The following is a 17,831-nucleotide window of genomic DNA, read 5'->3' as shown; positions in this document are numbered from 1 at the left end:
CAATAATTGCTTTTCAAAGCTGAAATGTAGGGGGGGAAAAGACACAGTGCCTACAGTTAGTGTGGATGTGGTAATGGCAGGGTCATCATGTCCAGGTTCCTCTGTCACATTCACAACAAGCAACATAGATGATGTGGAAGAGATGACATTTGGTGAAGTGCTGTCACTGATGAAATATGTATTTCAACTATGTTTATTTAATTCAGTTATCATTATCTTTACATAATCTGAGGATGACATCCTAAAGGAAGTTAAGAAAAACTGTGCAGTCTTCCATATTCAGCCCACATAGTAGGTAATTCCAGCCATTTCATTTATAGTAAGTCTTCATCCACTAACAATAATTATGCTACCTTTCAGTTTTTTTTTTTTTTTTTTTTTTTTTTTTTTTTTTTTTTTTTTTTTTTTTTTCCATGACATGGCTAAACACACAACTATGCATTTTAAGAGTAAAACTCTCGTCACATCTGCCCATGCTCAAATCATTAATCAGACTTACTTGAATGTGTAAACTAATCATAAAAAAATATCATTTGGGCCAATGACTTCTTGGGGCACTGTGGTTGTAGAGTAGCAGCTATTTACAAAGGCACTATGTCTGTTGAGTTATATTCGTGCTGCTTCATTGACCTAGTGTATTTCCAAATCATACATTCCACTAGTCTTAAATACATGTACAAGATTTGTTCTGGTCATATCATTGGCCAATCTAATTAAAAGTGAGAAATTCCTATTTTGAATAACTTTCTAATCGATTCACTCTTTGTCATTTAAATTGTCTGCAGTGCTACCAATCTGCTCAATAAGAGTTGAAATACGACGGGCATCAATGTCGGAAAAAAATGGTTCAAATGGCTCTGAGCACTATGGAACTTAACATCAGAGGTCATCAGTCCCCTAGAACTACTTAAACCTAACTAACCTAAGGACATCGCACACATCCATGCCCGAGGCAGGATTCGAACCTGCGACCATAGGGGTCGCGCAGTTCCAGACTGAAGCGCCTAGAACCGCTCAGCCACACTGGCCGGCTCAATGTCGGAGAGTAACGGTACTTCACTTCACTTTGGTAAAAACACATCACTAAACCAATTAAAAAAAAAAGTTATTTCCATCAATAACTGTGAACTTGCTTAAACTGCAGTTTGTGATGCACACTCTTAATCAGTCCATTTTGCCATCACCTATTTCCTCTGAATACATATAGGAGTGGAATTATTTGACCTTCCGCACTAGAGCACTGATGTGTTTTTCACGATAAGATGCAAATGTTTTGTGCTTGTCTTTTTCATCTACGGCTGCAAAAACTTTAGTTTATGACAGGTCATAGCAAATTAAGAATTGTCACAACTAAAGAGCTCCAGTTTTCCATCAAGAAACAGTTCTTTAAAAGATTTTGTTACAGCTTTGAAGAAGCTTTACACTGCTTGTGTGTAGATTTGATCACACCTTGCATGTTCAAATATTTATTCTTTCTTGATTGAAAAGCAATACCTTATCGTAAAAGTTATTAACCAGCCTGCACCAGGCCACTAGTGTTTACATCTATATGGGAGGTTGTTTTGTATGATAAGTTGTGCAAGATCAAAAATTAGTGAGCCAAACTCATTTTTCTCCATTGCTTTCTCATCTACTTCAGCATCAGACAAAGATGGTCCAACACAATCATTATCCTTATCACCTCTTGGAGTGACTCCTTTGCTAAATGCATCCAGAATACAAGATTTTGTGTAACCCTAAAAAATACTGTATGTGAATTGTAGATGCTGTCCTGGTGGTCCTACTATGTACAGATCTATCCAGTGATTGGTCAACCATTCTAAATTTGAGCCACACTTCATTTACACGCTCCTATGCAGAATGGTGTTTCAAGTTCCTTTTGAGATATGAAGTTATCGATATACTTCCATTGTAAGTGATCTTTTGAGTCTACCTGTTCAAAAATGTTTAGAAAAAGCATTTAGTATTGTTTCACAAGGTGTCTTACTCCAACTGATTATTGGAAGGAACACACACAAAATGTTGTGGGGAATGCTAACCAAAGACTGCGTTTTATTGGCAGGACACTTAGAAAATGTAACAGATCTGCTTACACTAAGCTTGTCCATCCTCATTCGGAATACTGGTGCGCAGTGTGGGATCCTTACCAAGACAGGATTGATGGAGTACATCGATAAAGTTCAAAGAAGGGCAGCATGTTTTATATTATCACGAAATAGAGGAGAGACTGTCACTGAAATGATAAAGGATTCGGGGTGGACATCGTTTTTCATTGTGGCGGAATCTTCTCACAAAATTCCAATCACCAACTTTCTCCTCAGAATGCGAAAATGTTCTGTTGACACTGACCTACATAGGGAGAAACGATCACCATGATATATGGAAAATCAGTGTTCGCACAGAAAGATATGGGTGTTCGTGCTTTCCTAGTTCTATACAAGATTGGAATAATAGAGAATTAGGAAGGTGATTCATGAACCCTCTGCCATGCACTTAAATGTGATTTGCAAAGTATCCATGTAGATGTAGGTTATGGCCTTCTCCAGTGATTACAGCATACAGGGCCGGTTTAAGGCCCAAGCAACACAAGACATCACTTGGAGCAGCAGAACTCTTTAAGATTTCTACACAGGACATCATTAGCAGCCACTTGGGGCACAAAGTGGAGAGGAGTCCCCTGACCAACCAAGTGCAAAATTCGTATACAATGCATCCCAGAATTGGTAGCAAAAACCTACATGAGTGAAAGTGTATGAAGAAAGGGACAGGGGGCCTTCCCAAGTGATAAGCTGCTTGTGCAGAAAAATGTTCTCAGACTATAGTTGGAATCACAAAGGATGGCAGTCGAGTTTAGGCTCATTCTGCGCACCTGTGTCATGCATTCTCCAACAGCCAGTGAGCATTCAGTAGTGTTCTGAGCACTGTGCTGTGAATGTCACACTCAATGCGAGCATTAAACCATCATCATAGCAAGTTATTTACTGCATTTATTCACTATTTTACAAGTTGTTATGGGTGATGGTGATGGTAAGCGACAAATACTAAATAAGCAAGTGAGAGACACAATTTGCATGATACATGCTTATACGAGGGCTATCCACAAAGTACATTACGTTTTGGAATTAAAAATAAATAAAGTATTGGAATTTTTTTTAATTATATCTAGATGAAAGCCACACTTAAATACTACTTTTCTACATAGTTGCCATTTAAATTAAGGCACTTATCATAGCGATGGACGAGCTTGGAAATTCCTTCGTCGTAAAATTCGGGCCACCTGCGCCTTCAACCACGTGTTACCTCTTTTGGGACAGAAAAGATGTGATTTTTGTGGATTTCCTGGAAAGAGGCACTACAATAAACTCTCAAAGGTATTGCCAAACTCTGCACAACCTCAGAAGAGCAATACAAAACAAGCACAGGGGAAAGTTGGGCTCAAAGATCTTGCTGATTCACGACAAAACCCGGGCCCACACAGCAAATGCCACTCGTGAAGTTCTCGAATCTTTTAAGTGAGAGTTGTTTCCTCATCCGCCGTACAGTCCCGACCTGGCACCGAGCGACTTCTACTTATTCCCAGCAATGAAGAAGTGGTTGGCTATGCAGCGTTTTGATGACGACGCACAGATTCAAGAAGAGGTAACCACGTGGTTGAAGGCGCAGGCAGCCGAATTTTACGACGAAGGAATTTCCAAGCTCGTCCATCGCTACGATAAGTGCCTTAATTTAAATGGCAACTATGTAGAAAAGTAGTATTTAAGTGTGGCTTTCATCTGTATATAATAAAAAAAATTCCAATACTTAACTTATTTTTAATTCCAAAACGTAATGTACTTTGTGGATAGCCCTCATATCAAGCACAAATCATATGTATGCACGTACCACAACTGTCGCTTGGACCCGGCAACAATGCTATTCCCATCCATTTCTCAGCCTGCGCGAACCACTATTATTTGTGGATTGAACTATAGCCTTGACAGTATGATTGTGGAACAAATGTGTTAGTGAGCTGAGGTTTTCTCTGACGGTTACATGATATTGAATCCTTCCCAAATGATCTCAAAAAAAGCTTCAATTTCTGTCATGGTGGAACTGATTTTCACATCTACTGCGACAAATACACCACCTACATTTCCCATTAGCATCCTTCGATATCCATCTAAATTAACCCAAAAATATCACAGCTGTCATTTTTAGGTTTTAGCTGTTTTCTGTACCTGTTGTCATACAAGCTGCCCTGCTTTTCAGGAAGTGCTGCAAACCCTGGAAATTGCTTTCAAATGCTTCCGGAGTTGCTCAATAGAATTTTAATAGTCTCATCTATGGGTGTCATTTATTTCAGTCTTACTCAAGTACTCTGGATAGAGTCACTCAATCTAAAACACCCTTTTGCACACTCTGCAGTGGCAGCCTTTGATTTGTAGTCCACTTGTGATCCATTTAGTGTAACCCTACAACTAACAGCTGTGTGTCAGAAGTCTAAGAAGCCATAGCTCAACTAGGAACCAGAGAGCTGCTATCAGTTCGGGGACAGTGCTGCAGTTTGTGAGCTTAGTTGAAACTCTGTGAGTAAGACTGGTCTTCTCCACCAGTTGCTAGTATGATCCAAATATGATCTCAGATCCCAGCCAACAGCCACTGTTTATTTCAACATGGGTCACAGTCTGCAACTGGTTGCAGTTTGTTCCATCAACATCTGTCCAAGAAGCCTCCTCAACATTTTGAAGAAGGCTGTCTATGGATACACACTCAGTGTACAAGGTGATGTTTTCCACCTGTTGCTGCAATTTCCCTAAGGAGGTACAATTAATAACATTACATTCAAAGTGCCTATTGTTTTGGTTTTCCTCCCCTGTAACATAGTGCTGTCCTACAGCAGAAATTTGTTGCTTTGGTCAGTTTCAATCTAAGTTGGAAGACAACACCTCAAGCCTTTTGGTGTGGGGGATGAGTGGTACGTAAGTACTCACTGCTCCCTCCTCCACTTGCATAGGGATCTTAAATCAACCACTGACTCACCAGCCTCAGTTAAGTTGACAAGTGGTAAAAGTTTATGTAAATACTGGAGAGAAGACAATATTCACAGAAGAGGATAGTACTTGTGATAACTTTGGTATCCACGTTAATTGATTGTCAGTAGTTTACGCAACATATACTTTCGTAGCAGCTTGACAGCAGTCAATTTGATGTTCATAAGCAGCTATGAACTGCTGTATGAATGTGCTTGAGAACAGTTATTTTTGCAGAATTTAAGTTATTTGCCAGTGCCTTTCCTTTAATGACATATCTAGTTTAGTTCTCTATTAATGTCCACCCTACAGCAGCATTTTCTCATGTGGCAATATTTTCAAAGCCAGTAATGAATAGAACTTATAAAAATATCTTGCTTGACAACTTGTTCTGCCATCTATTACTTTGTATTCAGTCTTTATTCACTAGAACTTAATGCAGTAATTTTCACTCTCCATGTAATCAGTTTTTCAGGATGTGTTTTTTCCTAAACCTTATTGTGAATTATACAATGTGGCTTTTTCACAACCAACAAATCCATTACTTAAAGGTTGTAGGGAAAGTGGAAGAGAATAATCTGAACAGAGCAACAGCACAGTTAACAGCTTTATACTGAAGGCCTGAATTTTGAATGGTTATTAGCAATAACTTGAGTGCATTGTTCTCCAGAGTGACATTTACGTAATGTGTACAGTATATATGGCATCCAGTAATTACTGTGGCAAGTGAACACAAGGACGATGAATGACTGTGAAATTTAATGTTTTACTGGAGGGAGACTATAACTGAGACTATTCCATACCTTAGCATGCAAGTCAAACAGTGACAGTTTCATAAACAACAGTCTACTAAATGTTTAGGCAGGTCAGCTGAAGATGTGCTTTGGTTTCATCAGGTGTGTAGGTGTATGAACAGAAACGAGAAAAATTCTCCAAGTTTTTTGGTAACCATTGAAGATAAAAAGGCAGTAGAAAGATTCCTGGTGAAGCCAGTCAGATGGCATTCAAATAGCACTTGGCCATCAAGGTGTCTTGCTAGCTCAGAAAACTAGCTGCAGCTAGGTGTTAAAACCTGTCATTCTTCTGCTAGAGCCATTACAATGCGCACTAACAAGAGCCAAAGTGAACACTCTACACTGCTAAGCACTTTTTGCCACCAGATAGAATTGTTCGTTCAGAGAAAGACACTTGGTAATAAATATCAGCATTCTCTAAGTGACTGTAGGACTGTCTGTTGCAAGATGATGTGAGAACACCAACTTGTTACATAGTTGATAAGATCTAGGACTACAGTGGATTTTCTAAGCCTAAACTGTCACTTTCACTTAGAGAGATAATAGAGGAATGTGGATTAATTATTAAATGGATTGTTTACATTTCTGCTCTACACTACAATTTAAATGGATTAATTATAAAATAAATTCAAGCACACACATTTTCCTTTAAATAATTTGAGGAATTCGAGTTCCTAAAAAAATTCTTATACATACGTGGTTTATCTAATTTCAAAAATTATGAACAAATGGACTCTTGCCTCAAGTGTTCTGTAATTACTTATCCTTAGATTCAACAGTTCGGAACAAACAGTACTCCAATTTATTCTTTGGGAGGTCATTCATGAGCACCAGTCCATTCACAAAATGAGAACAGAGTCTATGCCCTTCATTCGTTGGGACATTAATTGCCATGCAGAAACTAAGAGGTTCTAGACCGTATGCCACTTTACTAAGTTTTAGTAGTTTCTTATCTTGGAAATAACATGCTTGTAGTTTTCCAACGAGTTTGAAGCTCTATACAGACATATTTCACGGTAAAGGGACATGAATGAATAATTAGGTTGTCAGGCTATCGTCCGGAATAGACTGACAGATGGCAAGAGGCCTCACGAGGTAGCTACACAAGTACTGTTTAATAGCTGTTGACAGTAGTTGAAATTCAGGAATCAGTTATGTCAAAGACCAGGATAATTTTTATACTTGACTCGTTTACTCAAAACTACTTTTTAAGATATTCTTTTTAATATTTTGAAAAAAAAAACACAAAGAGTTGAAAGTAGCATATACTAGTGCTGGTAATGGAATGGATTTTCCAGTCAGAGGATTTGTTCATTTATTATGGGGTTTTGACTTGTTCAGGTTGGACAAGAAACATAAGTAGTGCAAATAGCTGGACTCCTTTTTGTTTTCATCTTAATTTTTTGATGCTTTTGGACAGAAAAATTACTGCTATCTGAGCACTTCAGAGGTATCAAAACCCAGACCTTTGAATTGCAGTCTGTCTTTTATGGAGTCATACCACTTGCCTCCATCTAAACGTATTTTGTGATTAAGAACACAGTACCATTCTCAAAGAATATTCTGCTCTATGTGGCACATAAGTGTACAATGCACATTGTGAAAGTCTAATGACTCTTTTCCATCAGTTGAGAGTGACTCACTCTACTTTTATTTTTTGTTTAAAGCACATTCACCAGTAGCTCTTCTTCTGATGCCTGGCTCTGCTCCAATCAAATGATCACCTGCTAGGTTTCCTCTGGCTGGCTCTGAACTTGCTAGTCACTTTTAACAGTAGTACTGGGGATAACCAGAGGGAGTGCACTAATCAGAAACTCCAACTTAATTAGAAGTTCACCAGATCCCTTGACCAGTCCAGTATAAACTGCCTGATCAACGTATGAGAATACTCTTGGCTGCTCTGGTATTTTCCCCAGACAGGGTATTTGATGCTGACTGCCATGCATTTCTGAAGGATGTGGATCTGATGTGTGATCAGAGAATGAAACTTCTGATCAGTTCCAGTCCTGGAAATTCTCCATAGACCATCCGGCAAACAACACTGTCCAGTGAATACTTCTGCAGTTGCAGAAGTATTTTATGAGTACTAGGATACATAAGAATGAAGGTGTAGGTTACACATTGTGACTAAATATAATTCCCCACTGCATGTTGTAATATTATGGTTGAGAAGGTGTCTAATGCATTAATGCAATGAAGCCAACTTCCATAAAAAAACACCTGTAGGACCACAGCAGCATTACTTACAGATGCTTAGCTGTGTTATGTTGACATGTGTCTGAATAGGGTTGCATCTTCTGTTTTCCCCACATTTGTGTGTTCAGTCAAGATATTCCTAGTTATCACTCACTACAACTGTTTGTCACCACTTAAAAAGAGAGGGGACCCACAATGTGATGTGGTAATTCTTCATAGCTTTGTGTAATAATTTCAGAACTTGTTTCTGTTACACCTATGTAATATCATATTCAAATATAAAGAATTATTATTTTTAAAGGAATCACATTACAGATGTGTAATTTCTCGTTAGATGACATGAGAACAATAAAATACAGAATGCAGCTGACAATGTCATGGAATTTATTTGTAATATACATATATAACTTCAGTTTGATTATGAGGACTCTGAAAAATATAACTTCTGTTCCACACTGATCCTTAAAGCTCATAGTACAGAGATCATGTTATGCCAGTATTATACTGTTATGTACAAAAATAATTTACAGGTATTTACATGATACTGGATGGAATAAAAATAATGGGAGCATTAAAGGCAACCACTAGTCATGTGGCTGAGGCACTGAGCAGTTAGAGACAAAAACACGACTGAAATAGTTGTAAACCTTTTAGGTAACGTCCTACCTCAAACCCACCTACTTCCACCCACACAAAATAACATTTTTGCAGCACTGCAACCTCAAAAGCCCAGCTGAGATGCAGTACTGAAACAGTACAGCTGTGTATCACTTTTTTTTAAGCCCATCAGTCCACTGCTCAATTATACAGTGAATGGTTACCAGCGCTCCTTTCATTACTTACTCTTATTTACAACATCTACAGTGGTCAAATGATAAAATATAGGCTCTTATTTTGTCAGTGTTCTAGATGATCAAATAAACATTTTGCACTATTTCTGTCTTTCCCTTCAGACATTTTCAGTTTCTTGACCAGGAAAGGAGTTGCTTCATTGCTTTTTCGTTTCTGGACCTGGAACAGATTTTAAATTACATTATATGAAGTTTATTGACGGTAATGCAAAACAAGACAAGTAATGATCAATCATTACCTTTTGAGTAACTGTTACTTCCTCTTTTTGCTCGGCTTTCTCAGGGCTAAGTGTGGCGAATACAAAATTGCGAGAATTCTTGGTTTTGATGACAGTGGATGTTATACTGGTGCCATCAGTCAGCTGTGCTATCCTTGCTAGTGAGCTTTCACTACGAGCAAGGAACGATCCACGTTTTGTCTGAAATATTGAATTAAGTTAGAATTGACAGTGTAAGAAGCAGAAAATGGTAGATAACAATCAAACCAAGTTATGAATATTAAGTTCTATCACACAAATAAACTAAAATGAGAAAATCATCTTTGTGCCGAAACAAATCCAAAAGGAGAAGAAATATTTAATTTAGTTCACTGCAGTTACCCCCTTTACCTTAATTTCAAAAGCAAAATTACAACAATCAAAAGCATTTAGTGTGTATTCACTGAACAGTTCTTTCTAGTGAGTAGTTGTATTTTCACACAATATTTTATTCTCATTAAAATTTATTATTATTATTTATTATTATTATTATTATAGTGCTACTACAGAAATTCAAGAGTGGGACTGCTCTGAGACACCTGAGCACTTTGGAAGCCTGTTCAGTTTCCATTTGTATTTGCAGCCTTATATGTAATGTTACATCAAAGTAGATGAACAGTTTGACCAGGTAAACAACAAACTGAAAAACTTTTATGTTTTGTATTTTTGTATCAGGTGTCACTGAGTTGCAACTTTATTTAGTGTAAATCATCCTGTGACTCAAACAAATAAGAATCACAATTTACATCACTTACAAATTCTTCCATCAGATGCACGTTATTACTTTCTAAATCAGTTTGGCCAAATGTAAAATCACAAATATGACAGTCTGAGGTTGAATTCTGTCGTTCTAGGGGTTTTTTCTTGCTTACTTCATTAACTGGCTGTTAAATAAGTTCAAAGGTATTAGGAAAGCAAGGGTACACCACCTCCATTGGACTATGCACAGTAAATCACTGTGGTGTTCAAAGCAACATTTAGTTTAGGACAGCTTCAGTCACACCAGTTATAATGATTATTTGTGTTTTTGGGTGTATTTTTACAGCTCCTGGGATCATCTGAGACCTGTAGGCTTCACAGATGACAGTAGCGGTATCACTTGAACAATTGATCATTCTTGAAACCTTTATTACTGTCTCTTGCTTCATAGGTGTTAGGTGACCTCCAAGTTCTCTTTGTTTCATGCTTTTTGTGTGCTTTTATGTTGATTTTGTGTTCAAACACATTTTAGGATACATTTGCTGTGTCCTGGCTGCTCGCCAAACAGTTACACCCCCACATCGCACGGATGGCCCAGCTTCAGGTGGCATCAGCTGGTATCAGGCAATAGCACCTGCAAGCCAAACACCCATCTGTGCTTGTTGCTTATGTGTGTAAATATTCTGAAAACAACCAAATAGGATCATTTGCTGTCCTCAGAATATTTGGAAGGCATCACAAGAGGCACCAGCTAACCGACAATAGTGCACGTGTCCAATAGCGCGACACTGCAATTGTGGGCTATATTTTACCACAGCAGTGCCACATGCCTGCAAGCAGGTTGTCTTATCCGTGTGCTAGGACAGATTTATGCTGGAGCACCACAACCACATAATAGCAGTTCACATTGAGCTCAGGGCAATTATGCTGATCACTCTGTGGTCCACAAATCAGATTCTCCTGGAAACTTCAGCAGCCTGCTCTCCAATGCCACAGTCTACCAACAACAGATCTTCTCCCTCTACACTATGTGGAGATGCCAGCAGGCCCTGCTGTGCTACAATGAGATGTGGCCTCTACAACATGCCTTTCCAGAACTGTAGTGTTACAGTGCACTAACTCTAATAGTTGTGACTCAGTATTCCATAGCTGACAGTCCAGTGGACTTATTTTCTCTTATTCACTTCAAACACAATTAAGACTATTTCTCATGCTTTGTAATTACATTCCACAGGAGGAGAATTTAAATTTGCTGTTCATTCCAACAAATTTGTTATTCACAGTCTACCTGGGCACCAAATTTTTCAATGTCAAACTGGACAACTTCAACTACTGATAACAAAAGCAGATTTTTCATTGGCACCAGCACAAAGCTACACGTATTTTCAGCTCCAGTGGTATCACTGGCTTCACTGCCACCTCTCCACATTTGTTCCACATCATTTAGTGACATAGAATCACATTCATCATGTCCACGGCAGTCACCAACTCTAGCACTGTCACTTCCAGATCCATCCCACCATAAGCAAAGGCTCCCATGTTTTGTCCCACCAATGACAACAGTTTCCTAGATCTCAAATTTCGTACCATCATTAGTGACAGCTACTCCACATGTGGGCAGGACCTGTAAGCGACTTTCCATGACTTCTTGTACTGCCTTCAGATTTTCTTTGTAATACGTTCATCACTGACACTGATGTGATTCCCTAGATTCTATGTCTATAGCATGACATGCAACAGACGCAGCATTACATAAAACCAGCACTGTGGATGGGGATAATATACAGCAACACTGCAACTTCAAAGAGACCCTGCCACCTTCCCTGAAATGCCTCCACAATTCACAGGCTCCAAATGGCTCTGCCATAGTTTGCATCGTCTGGCTCAGCTTCAACTCAACAGAATCTCTCCGCTCTGCGTCTGGAACTCTACTTCAGTATATACGGACCTGTGACGCTGTCACACTCGATGTTATTTGCCAATGTCATTGAGTGGCCTCAAGCAGCCCAACCTCTTCCCAGTCTCGCGGTCCAGCCTCATAGCCCTTTTTCCTGCAATTTTTCAGGCTCTAGTCCCACTTTCCTCATTCTCAAGTGCTTGCACGCTCATCCACACCATCCATGTGCAATGTTTCTACTTTCCCAATTCTCTCCAATGTATATATGCCCCTTGGGCATAATAATCTTATGTCTCAAGTACTCTTGCACTCGTGTACGTCCTTCGTTTGCAACATTCTATTCTTCAAATGCTCCTGCATTTCTATACACTCTCCAAGCACAACATTATAATTACTCCAATGCTCTCACACCCTCTACACGTAAGTTACCATATTCTTTCCAAGGTGTTCTTGGACCACTGCCAGCTCTCTGGGTACAGTATTTCTATTCATACTTTTGTCATCCTCGTAAATTCACTTCAGACAGTCTGTTCCTCAGCTGGTCCTGGCTGTTCTGGGTCCATGCAAGCCATTCTCATGATTGGTTCAGGATCCCCACCTATGGACATGGGCACTGGACATATCTGACACCACATGCCACTTCCTCCATGCAAACACCATGATGGCTATGTCTCCCGATGGAACCGCCATTGTTTTCTGATGAGAGCAGGAAGGAGGCAGGGTAGTCACTCTCTACAAAGATTGATTCGCCATTTCTTCCTCTGGTGGAGAAGGGGGAGGGGGGTGTGCTGAGTCCTGAGATACTTGCCAACCAGAACACAACCATGTGCTGCTGTTGTCCCAGCTTCAGGCGTCATCTGCTCCAACCAGCAACAGCACCTAAAGGTCAGAAATCGATCGGTACTCACACACATGTATGTATATATTCCAAACAGCAACCAAATAGGCTGTTTCCCCCCACCTCAGAATCTTCGGCAGCCACCACAAAAGGCACCAGGCTTGCAGACAACAGTGCATGCATCCACAACCACAGTGCTGCAATCAAGGGCACTATTTTACCTCAGCTATGTCACATGCCCACAAACAGATAACTGTATCTGGGCACCGCAACAGTATTGAAGCCAGTGCACAATCACACAATGGCAGTTCACATCATGCTTTCCATGGACGAGTTCTCTGGGCAACTATGCCAGTTGCTCCTCAGTCCATCAGAGTCTATCCTGGAATCTTCAGCGGCCTGCTGTCCAGCGCCAGCCAGTCTATCGACCTCAGATGTTCTCCTTCAGTCCTATGTGGAGTTTCTAGCAGTCCTCACCATGCTTAACGAGGACATGGTCTCTACAACACATTCTTCCAGGACTGTGATGTTATGGAGCATCATAGTGAGAATTAGGGTGCCAAGTGAGACCTTACACGTGACTAATAATTGTGACTCAGTCTTCCATGGCTGACAGTCCACTGGACTTACTTTTTCTTATTCACTTCATAGACAGTTCATAATTAAGTCTGTATTTCTTGTGTGGGTAATTACACTCTGCAGAAGGAGAATTTAAGTTTGGTGCTTACTATGTCAGATTGGCATGGGCCTTATCAACATTAATATGCATTGCTTTCCATCACTGAATTTTCTCTTTTAATTTATACATCAATGATACCATTTGAGATTGGAAAAGGGAACTTCTACAGTTACGTTTTAACAATGGCATTATCTCCGTCTTGATGCTTGTTTGACAATGACCGTGAACATTTTCAAATTCTGAAAATATACTACAGTGAGCTATTTGAATTAAATAAAGTACTGAAACAGTACAATTCTATAATTCTGCCACACACAACAGAACTAATTGCACAGTCCACATATGAAACCCACAGCTAGTTGGTATTTTATTTATACACCCTCCCCTCATGAACCATGGACGTTGCCGTTGGTGGGGAGGCTTGCGTGTCTCAGCAATACAGATAGCCGTACTGTAGGTGCAACCACAATGAAGGGGTATCTATTGAGAGGTCAGACAAACATGTGGTTCCTGAAGAGGGGCAGCAACCATTTCAGTAGTTGCAGGGGCAACAGTCTAGATGATTGACTGATCTGGCCTTTTAACACTAACCAAAACAGCCTCGCTGTGCAGATACTGTGAACAGCTGAAAGCAAGGGGAAGCTACAGCTGTAATCTTTCCCGAGGGTATGCAGCTTTACTGTATGGTGGCATCCTCTTGGGTAAAATATTCCAGAGTTAAAATAGTCCCCCATTCGGATCTCCAGGTGGGGACTACTCAGGAGGACATCTTTATTAGGAGAAAGAAAACTGGCACTCTACGGATCAGAGTATGGAATGTCAGGTCACTTAATCGGGCAGGTAGGTTAGAAAATTTAAAAAGGGAAATGGATAGGTTAAAGGTATATATAGCAGGAATTAGTGAAGTTCGGTGGCAGGAGGAACAAGATTTCTGTTCAGCTCAATACAGGGTTATAAATACAAAATCAAATAGGGTTAATGCAGTAGTAGGCTTAATAATGAATAAAAAATGGGTAAGCTACTACAAACAGCATAGTGAACATATTCTTGTAGCCAAGATACAAAAGAAGCCCACACCTACGACAGCAGTACAAGTTTATACGCCAACTAGCTCCGCAGATGACGAAGAGATTGATGAAATGTATGATGAGATGAAAGAAATTATTCAGATAGTGAAGGGAGACAAAAATTTAATAGTTATAGGTGACTGGAATTCAATAGTAGGAATAGGAAGAGAAGGAAACACAGTAGGTGAATATAGAATGGGGTAAGAAATGAAAGAGGAAGCTGCCTGGTAGAATTTTGCACATAGCATAACTTAATCATATAGCTAACACTTGGTTCAAGAATCATGAAATAAGGTTGTATACATGGAAGAGGCCAGGAGATACTGGGAGGTTTCAGACAGATTATATAATGGTAAGAGACATTTCGGAACCAGGTTTTAAATTGTAAGACATTTCCAGGGGCAGATATGGACTCTGACCACAATCTATTGGTTATAAACTGTAGATTAAAACTGAAGAGACTGCAAAAAAGTGGGAATTTAAGGAGAAGGGACCTAGATAAACTGAAAGAACCTGAGGTTGTAGAGAGTTTCAGGAAGAGCATTAGGGAACGACTGACAAGAATGGTGAAAGAAACAATGTAGAAGAAGAATGGGTAGCTTTGAGAGATGAAATAGTGAAGGCTGCAGAGGATCAAGTAGGGAAAAAGACGAGGGCTAATAGAAATCATTGGGTAACAGAAGATATACTGAATTTAACTGATGAAAGGAGAAAATATAAAAATGCAATAAATGAAGCAGCAAAAAGGAATACAAACGTCTCAAAAATGAGATCTACAGGAAGTGCAAAATGGTTAAGTAGGGATGGATAGAGGACAAATGTAAGGATGTAGAGGCATATATAAGTAGGGGTAAGATAGATATTGCCTACAGGAAAATTAAAGAGACCTTTGGAGAAAACAGAACCACTTGTATGAATATCAAGATTTTAGATGGAAACCCTGAAATGGGAGATATGATACTGCATGAAGAGTTTGACTGAGCACTGAAAGACCTAAGTCGAAACAAGGCCCCAGGAGTAGACAACATTCCATTAGAACTACTGATAGCCCTGGGAGAGCCAGCCCTGACAAGACTCTACCATCTGGTGAGCAAGATATATGAGACAGGCAGACTTCAAGAAGAATATAATAATTCCAATCCCAAAGAAAGCAGGTGTTGACAGATGTGAAAATTACCGAACTATCAGTTTAATAAGTTCATGGCTGCAAAATAATAATGCGAATTCTTTACAGATGAATGGAAAAACTGGTAGAAGCTGACCTTGGAGAAGATCAGTTTGGATTCTATAGAAATGTTGGAACACTTGAGGCAATACTGACCCTACAACTTATCTTAGAAAATAGATTAAGGAAAGGCAAACCTACGTTTCTAGCATTTGTAGACTTAGAGAAAGCTTTTAACAATGTTGACTGGAATACTCTCTTTCAAATTCTGAAGGTGGTAGGGGTAAAATATAGGGAGCAAAAGGCTATTTACAATTTGTACAGAAACCAGATGGCAGTTGAGTCAAGGGACATGAAAGGGAGGCAGTGGTTGGGAAGGAAGTGACACAGGGTTGTAGCCTATTCCCGATGTTATTCAATCTGTATATTGAGCAAGCAGTAAAGGAAACAAAAGAAAAATTTGGAGTAGGAATTAAAATCCATGGAGAAGAAATGAAAACTTTGAGGTTCACAAATGACATTGTAATTCTGTCACAGACAGCAAAGGACCTGGAAGAGCAGTTAAATGGAATGGACAGTATCTTGAAAGGCGGATATAAGATGACCATCAACAAAAGCAAAATGAGGATAATGGAATGTAGTCAAATTAAATCGGGTGATGCTGAGGGAATTAGATTAAAAAATGAGACACTTAAAGTGGTAAATGAGTTTTGCTATTTGGGGAGCAAAATAACTGATGATGGTCGAAGTAGAGAGGATATAAAATGTAGACTGACAACGGCAAGGAAAGCATTTCTGAAGAAGAGAAATTTGTTAACATCGAGTATTGTTTTAAGTGTCAGGAAGTTGTTTCTGAAAGTATTTGTATGGAATGTAGCCATGTATGGACGTGAAACATGGATGATAAATAGTTTAGACAAGAAGAGAATAGAAGCTTTAGAAATGTGGTGCTACAGAAGAATGCTGAAGATTAGATGGGTGGATCACATAACTAATGAGGCGGTACTGAATAGAACTGGGCAGAAGATAAATTTGTGGCACAAATTGACTAGAAGAAAGGATCGGTTGGTAGAACATATTCTGAGGCATCAAGGAATCACCAATTTAGTATTGGAGGGCAGTGTGGAGGGCAAAAATCGTAGAGGGAGACGAAGAGATGAATACACTAAGTAGATTCAGAAGGATGTAGGTTGCAGTAGGTACTGGGAGATGGAGAAGCTTGCGCAGTACAGAGTAGCATGGAGAGCTGCATATTATATAGAGGGAAACATTCCACGTGGCAAAAATATATCTAAAAACAAAAATGATGTAACTTACCAAACGAAAGCATTTGTATGTTGATAGATGCACAAATAAACACAAACACACATACAAAATTCAAGCTTTCGCAACCAACGGTTGCTTCATCAGGAAAGAGGGAAGGAGAGGGAACGACGATAGGATGTGAGTTTTAAGGGGGAGGGTAAGGAGTCATCCCAATCCCGCGAGCGGAAAGACTTACCTTAGGGGGGAAAAAAAGGACAGGTACACACCCGCACACACACACATATCCATCCGCACATATACAGACACAAGCAGACATTTGTAAAGGCAAAGAGTTTGAGCAGAGATGTCAGTTGAGGCGGAAGTACAGAGGCAAAGATGTTGTTGAATGACAGGTGAGGTATGAGCGGCGGCAACTTGAAATTAGCGGAGGCTGAGGCCTGGTGGGTAACGGGAAGAGAGGATATACTGAAGGGCGAGTTCCCATCTCCGGAGTTCTGACAGGTTGGTGTTAGTGGGATGTATCCAGATAACCCGGACGGTGTAACACTGTGCCAAGATGTGCTGGCCGTGCACCAAGGCATGTTTAGCCACAGGGTGATCCTCATTACCAACAAACACTGTCTGCCTGTGTCCATTCATGCGAATGGACAGTTTGTTGCTGGTCATTCCCACATAGAAAGCTTCACAGTGTAGGCAGGTCAGTTGGTAAATCACGTGGGTGCTTTCACACGTGGCTCTGCCTTTGATCGTGTACACCTTCCAGGTACAGGACTGGAGTAGGTGGTGGTGGGAGGGTGCATGGGACAGGTTTTACACCGGGGGTGGTTACAAGGGTAGGAGCCAGAGGGTAGGGAAGGTGGTTTGGGGATTTCATAGTGATGAACCAAGAGGTTACGAAGGTTAGGTGGACGGCGGAAAGACACTCTTGGTGGAGTGGAGAGGATTTCATCAAGGATGGATCTCATTTCAGGGCAGGATTTGAGGAAGTCATATCCCTGCTGGAGAGCCACATTCAGAGTCTGATCCAGTCCTGGAAAGTATTGTCACAAGTGGGGCACTTTTAGGGTTCTTCTGTGGGAGGTTCTGGGTTTGAAGGGATGAGGAAGTGGCTCT

The 17,831-nt window shown here is 40.0% G+C and overlaps 1 protein-coding gene across 3 annotated transcripts in view; it reads right to left on the bottom strand.

The window, feature by feature from the left end:
- Window positions 1-8,788: 8,788 nt before the first annotated feature.
- The window catches only part of LOC126260049 (claspin-like), a 172,779-nt gene continuing 163,736 nt past the window's right edge, over window positions 8,789-17,831 (bottom strand). For all 3 annotated transcript variants that reach the window (XM_049957237.1, XM_049957236.1, XM_049957238.1), the window contains exons 17-18: window positions 9,090-9,269; window positions 8,789-9,010 (exon numbers count right to left, since the gene is read on the bottom strand). In XM_049957237.1, coding sequence (XP_049813194.1) covers window positions 8,897-9,010; window positions 9,090-9,269 — 294 coding nt within the window. In that variant the 3' untranslated portion in view covers window positions 8,789-8,896. The remainder of the gene's footprint in view (window positions 9,011-9,089; window positions 9,270-17,831) is intronic.

The sequence above is a fragment of the Schistocerca nitens genome, chromosome 5, assembly GCF_023898315.1.
Source record: "Schistocerca nitens isolate TAMUIC-IGC-003100 chromosome 5, iqSchNite1.1, whole genome shotgun sequence".
NCBI lineage: Eukaryota > Metazoa > Arthropoda > Insecta > Orthoptera > Acrididae > Schistocerca > Schistocerca nitens.
The sequence above is the reverse complement of the archived record's forward strand: the minus strand, read 5'-3'. Positions and strand labels throughout refer to the sequence as shown.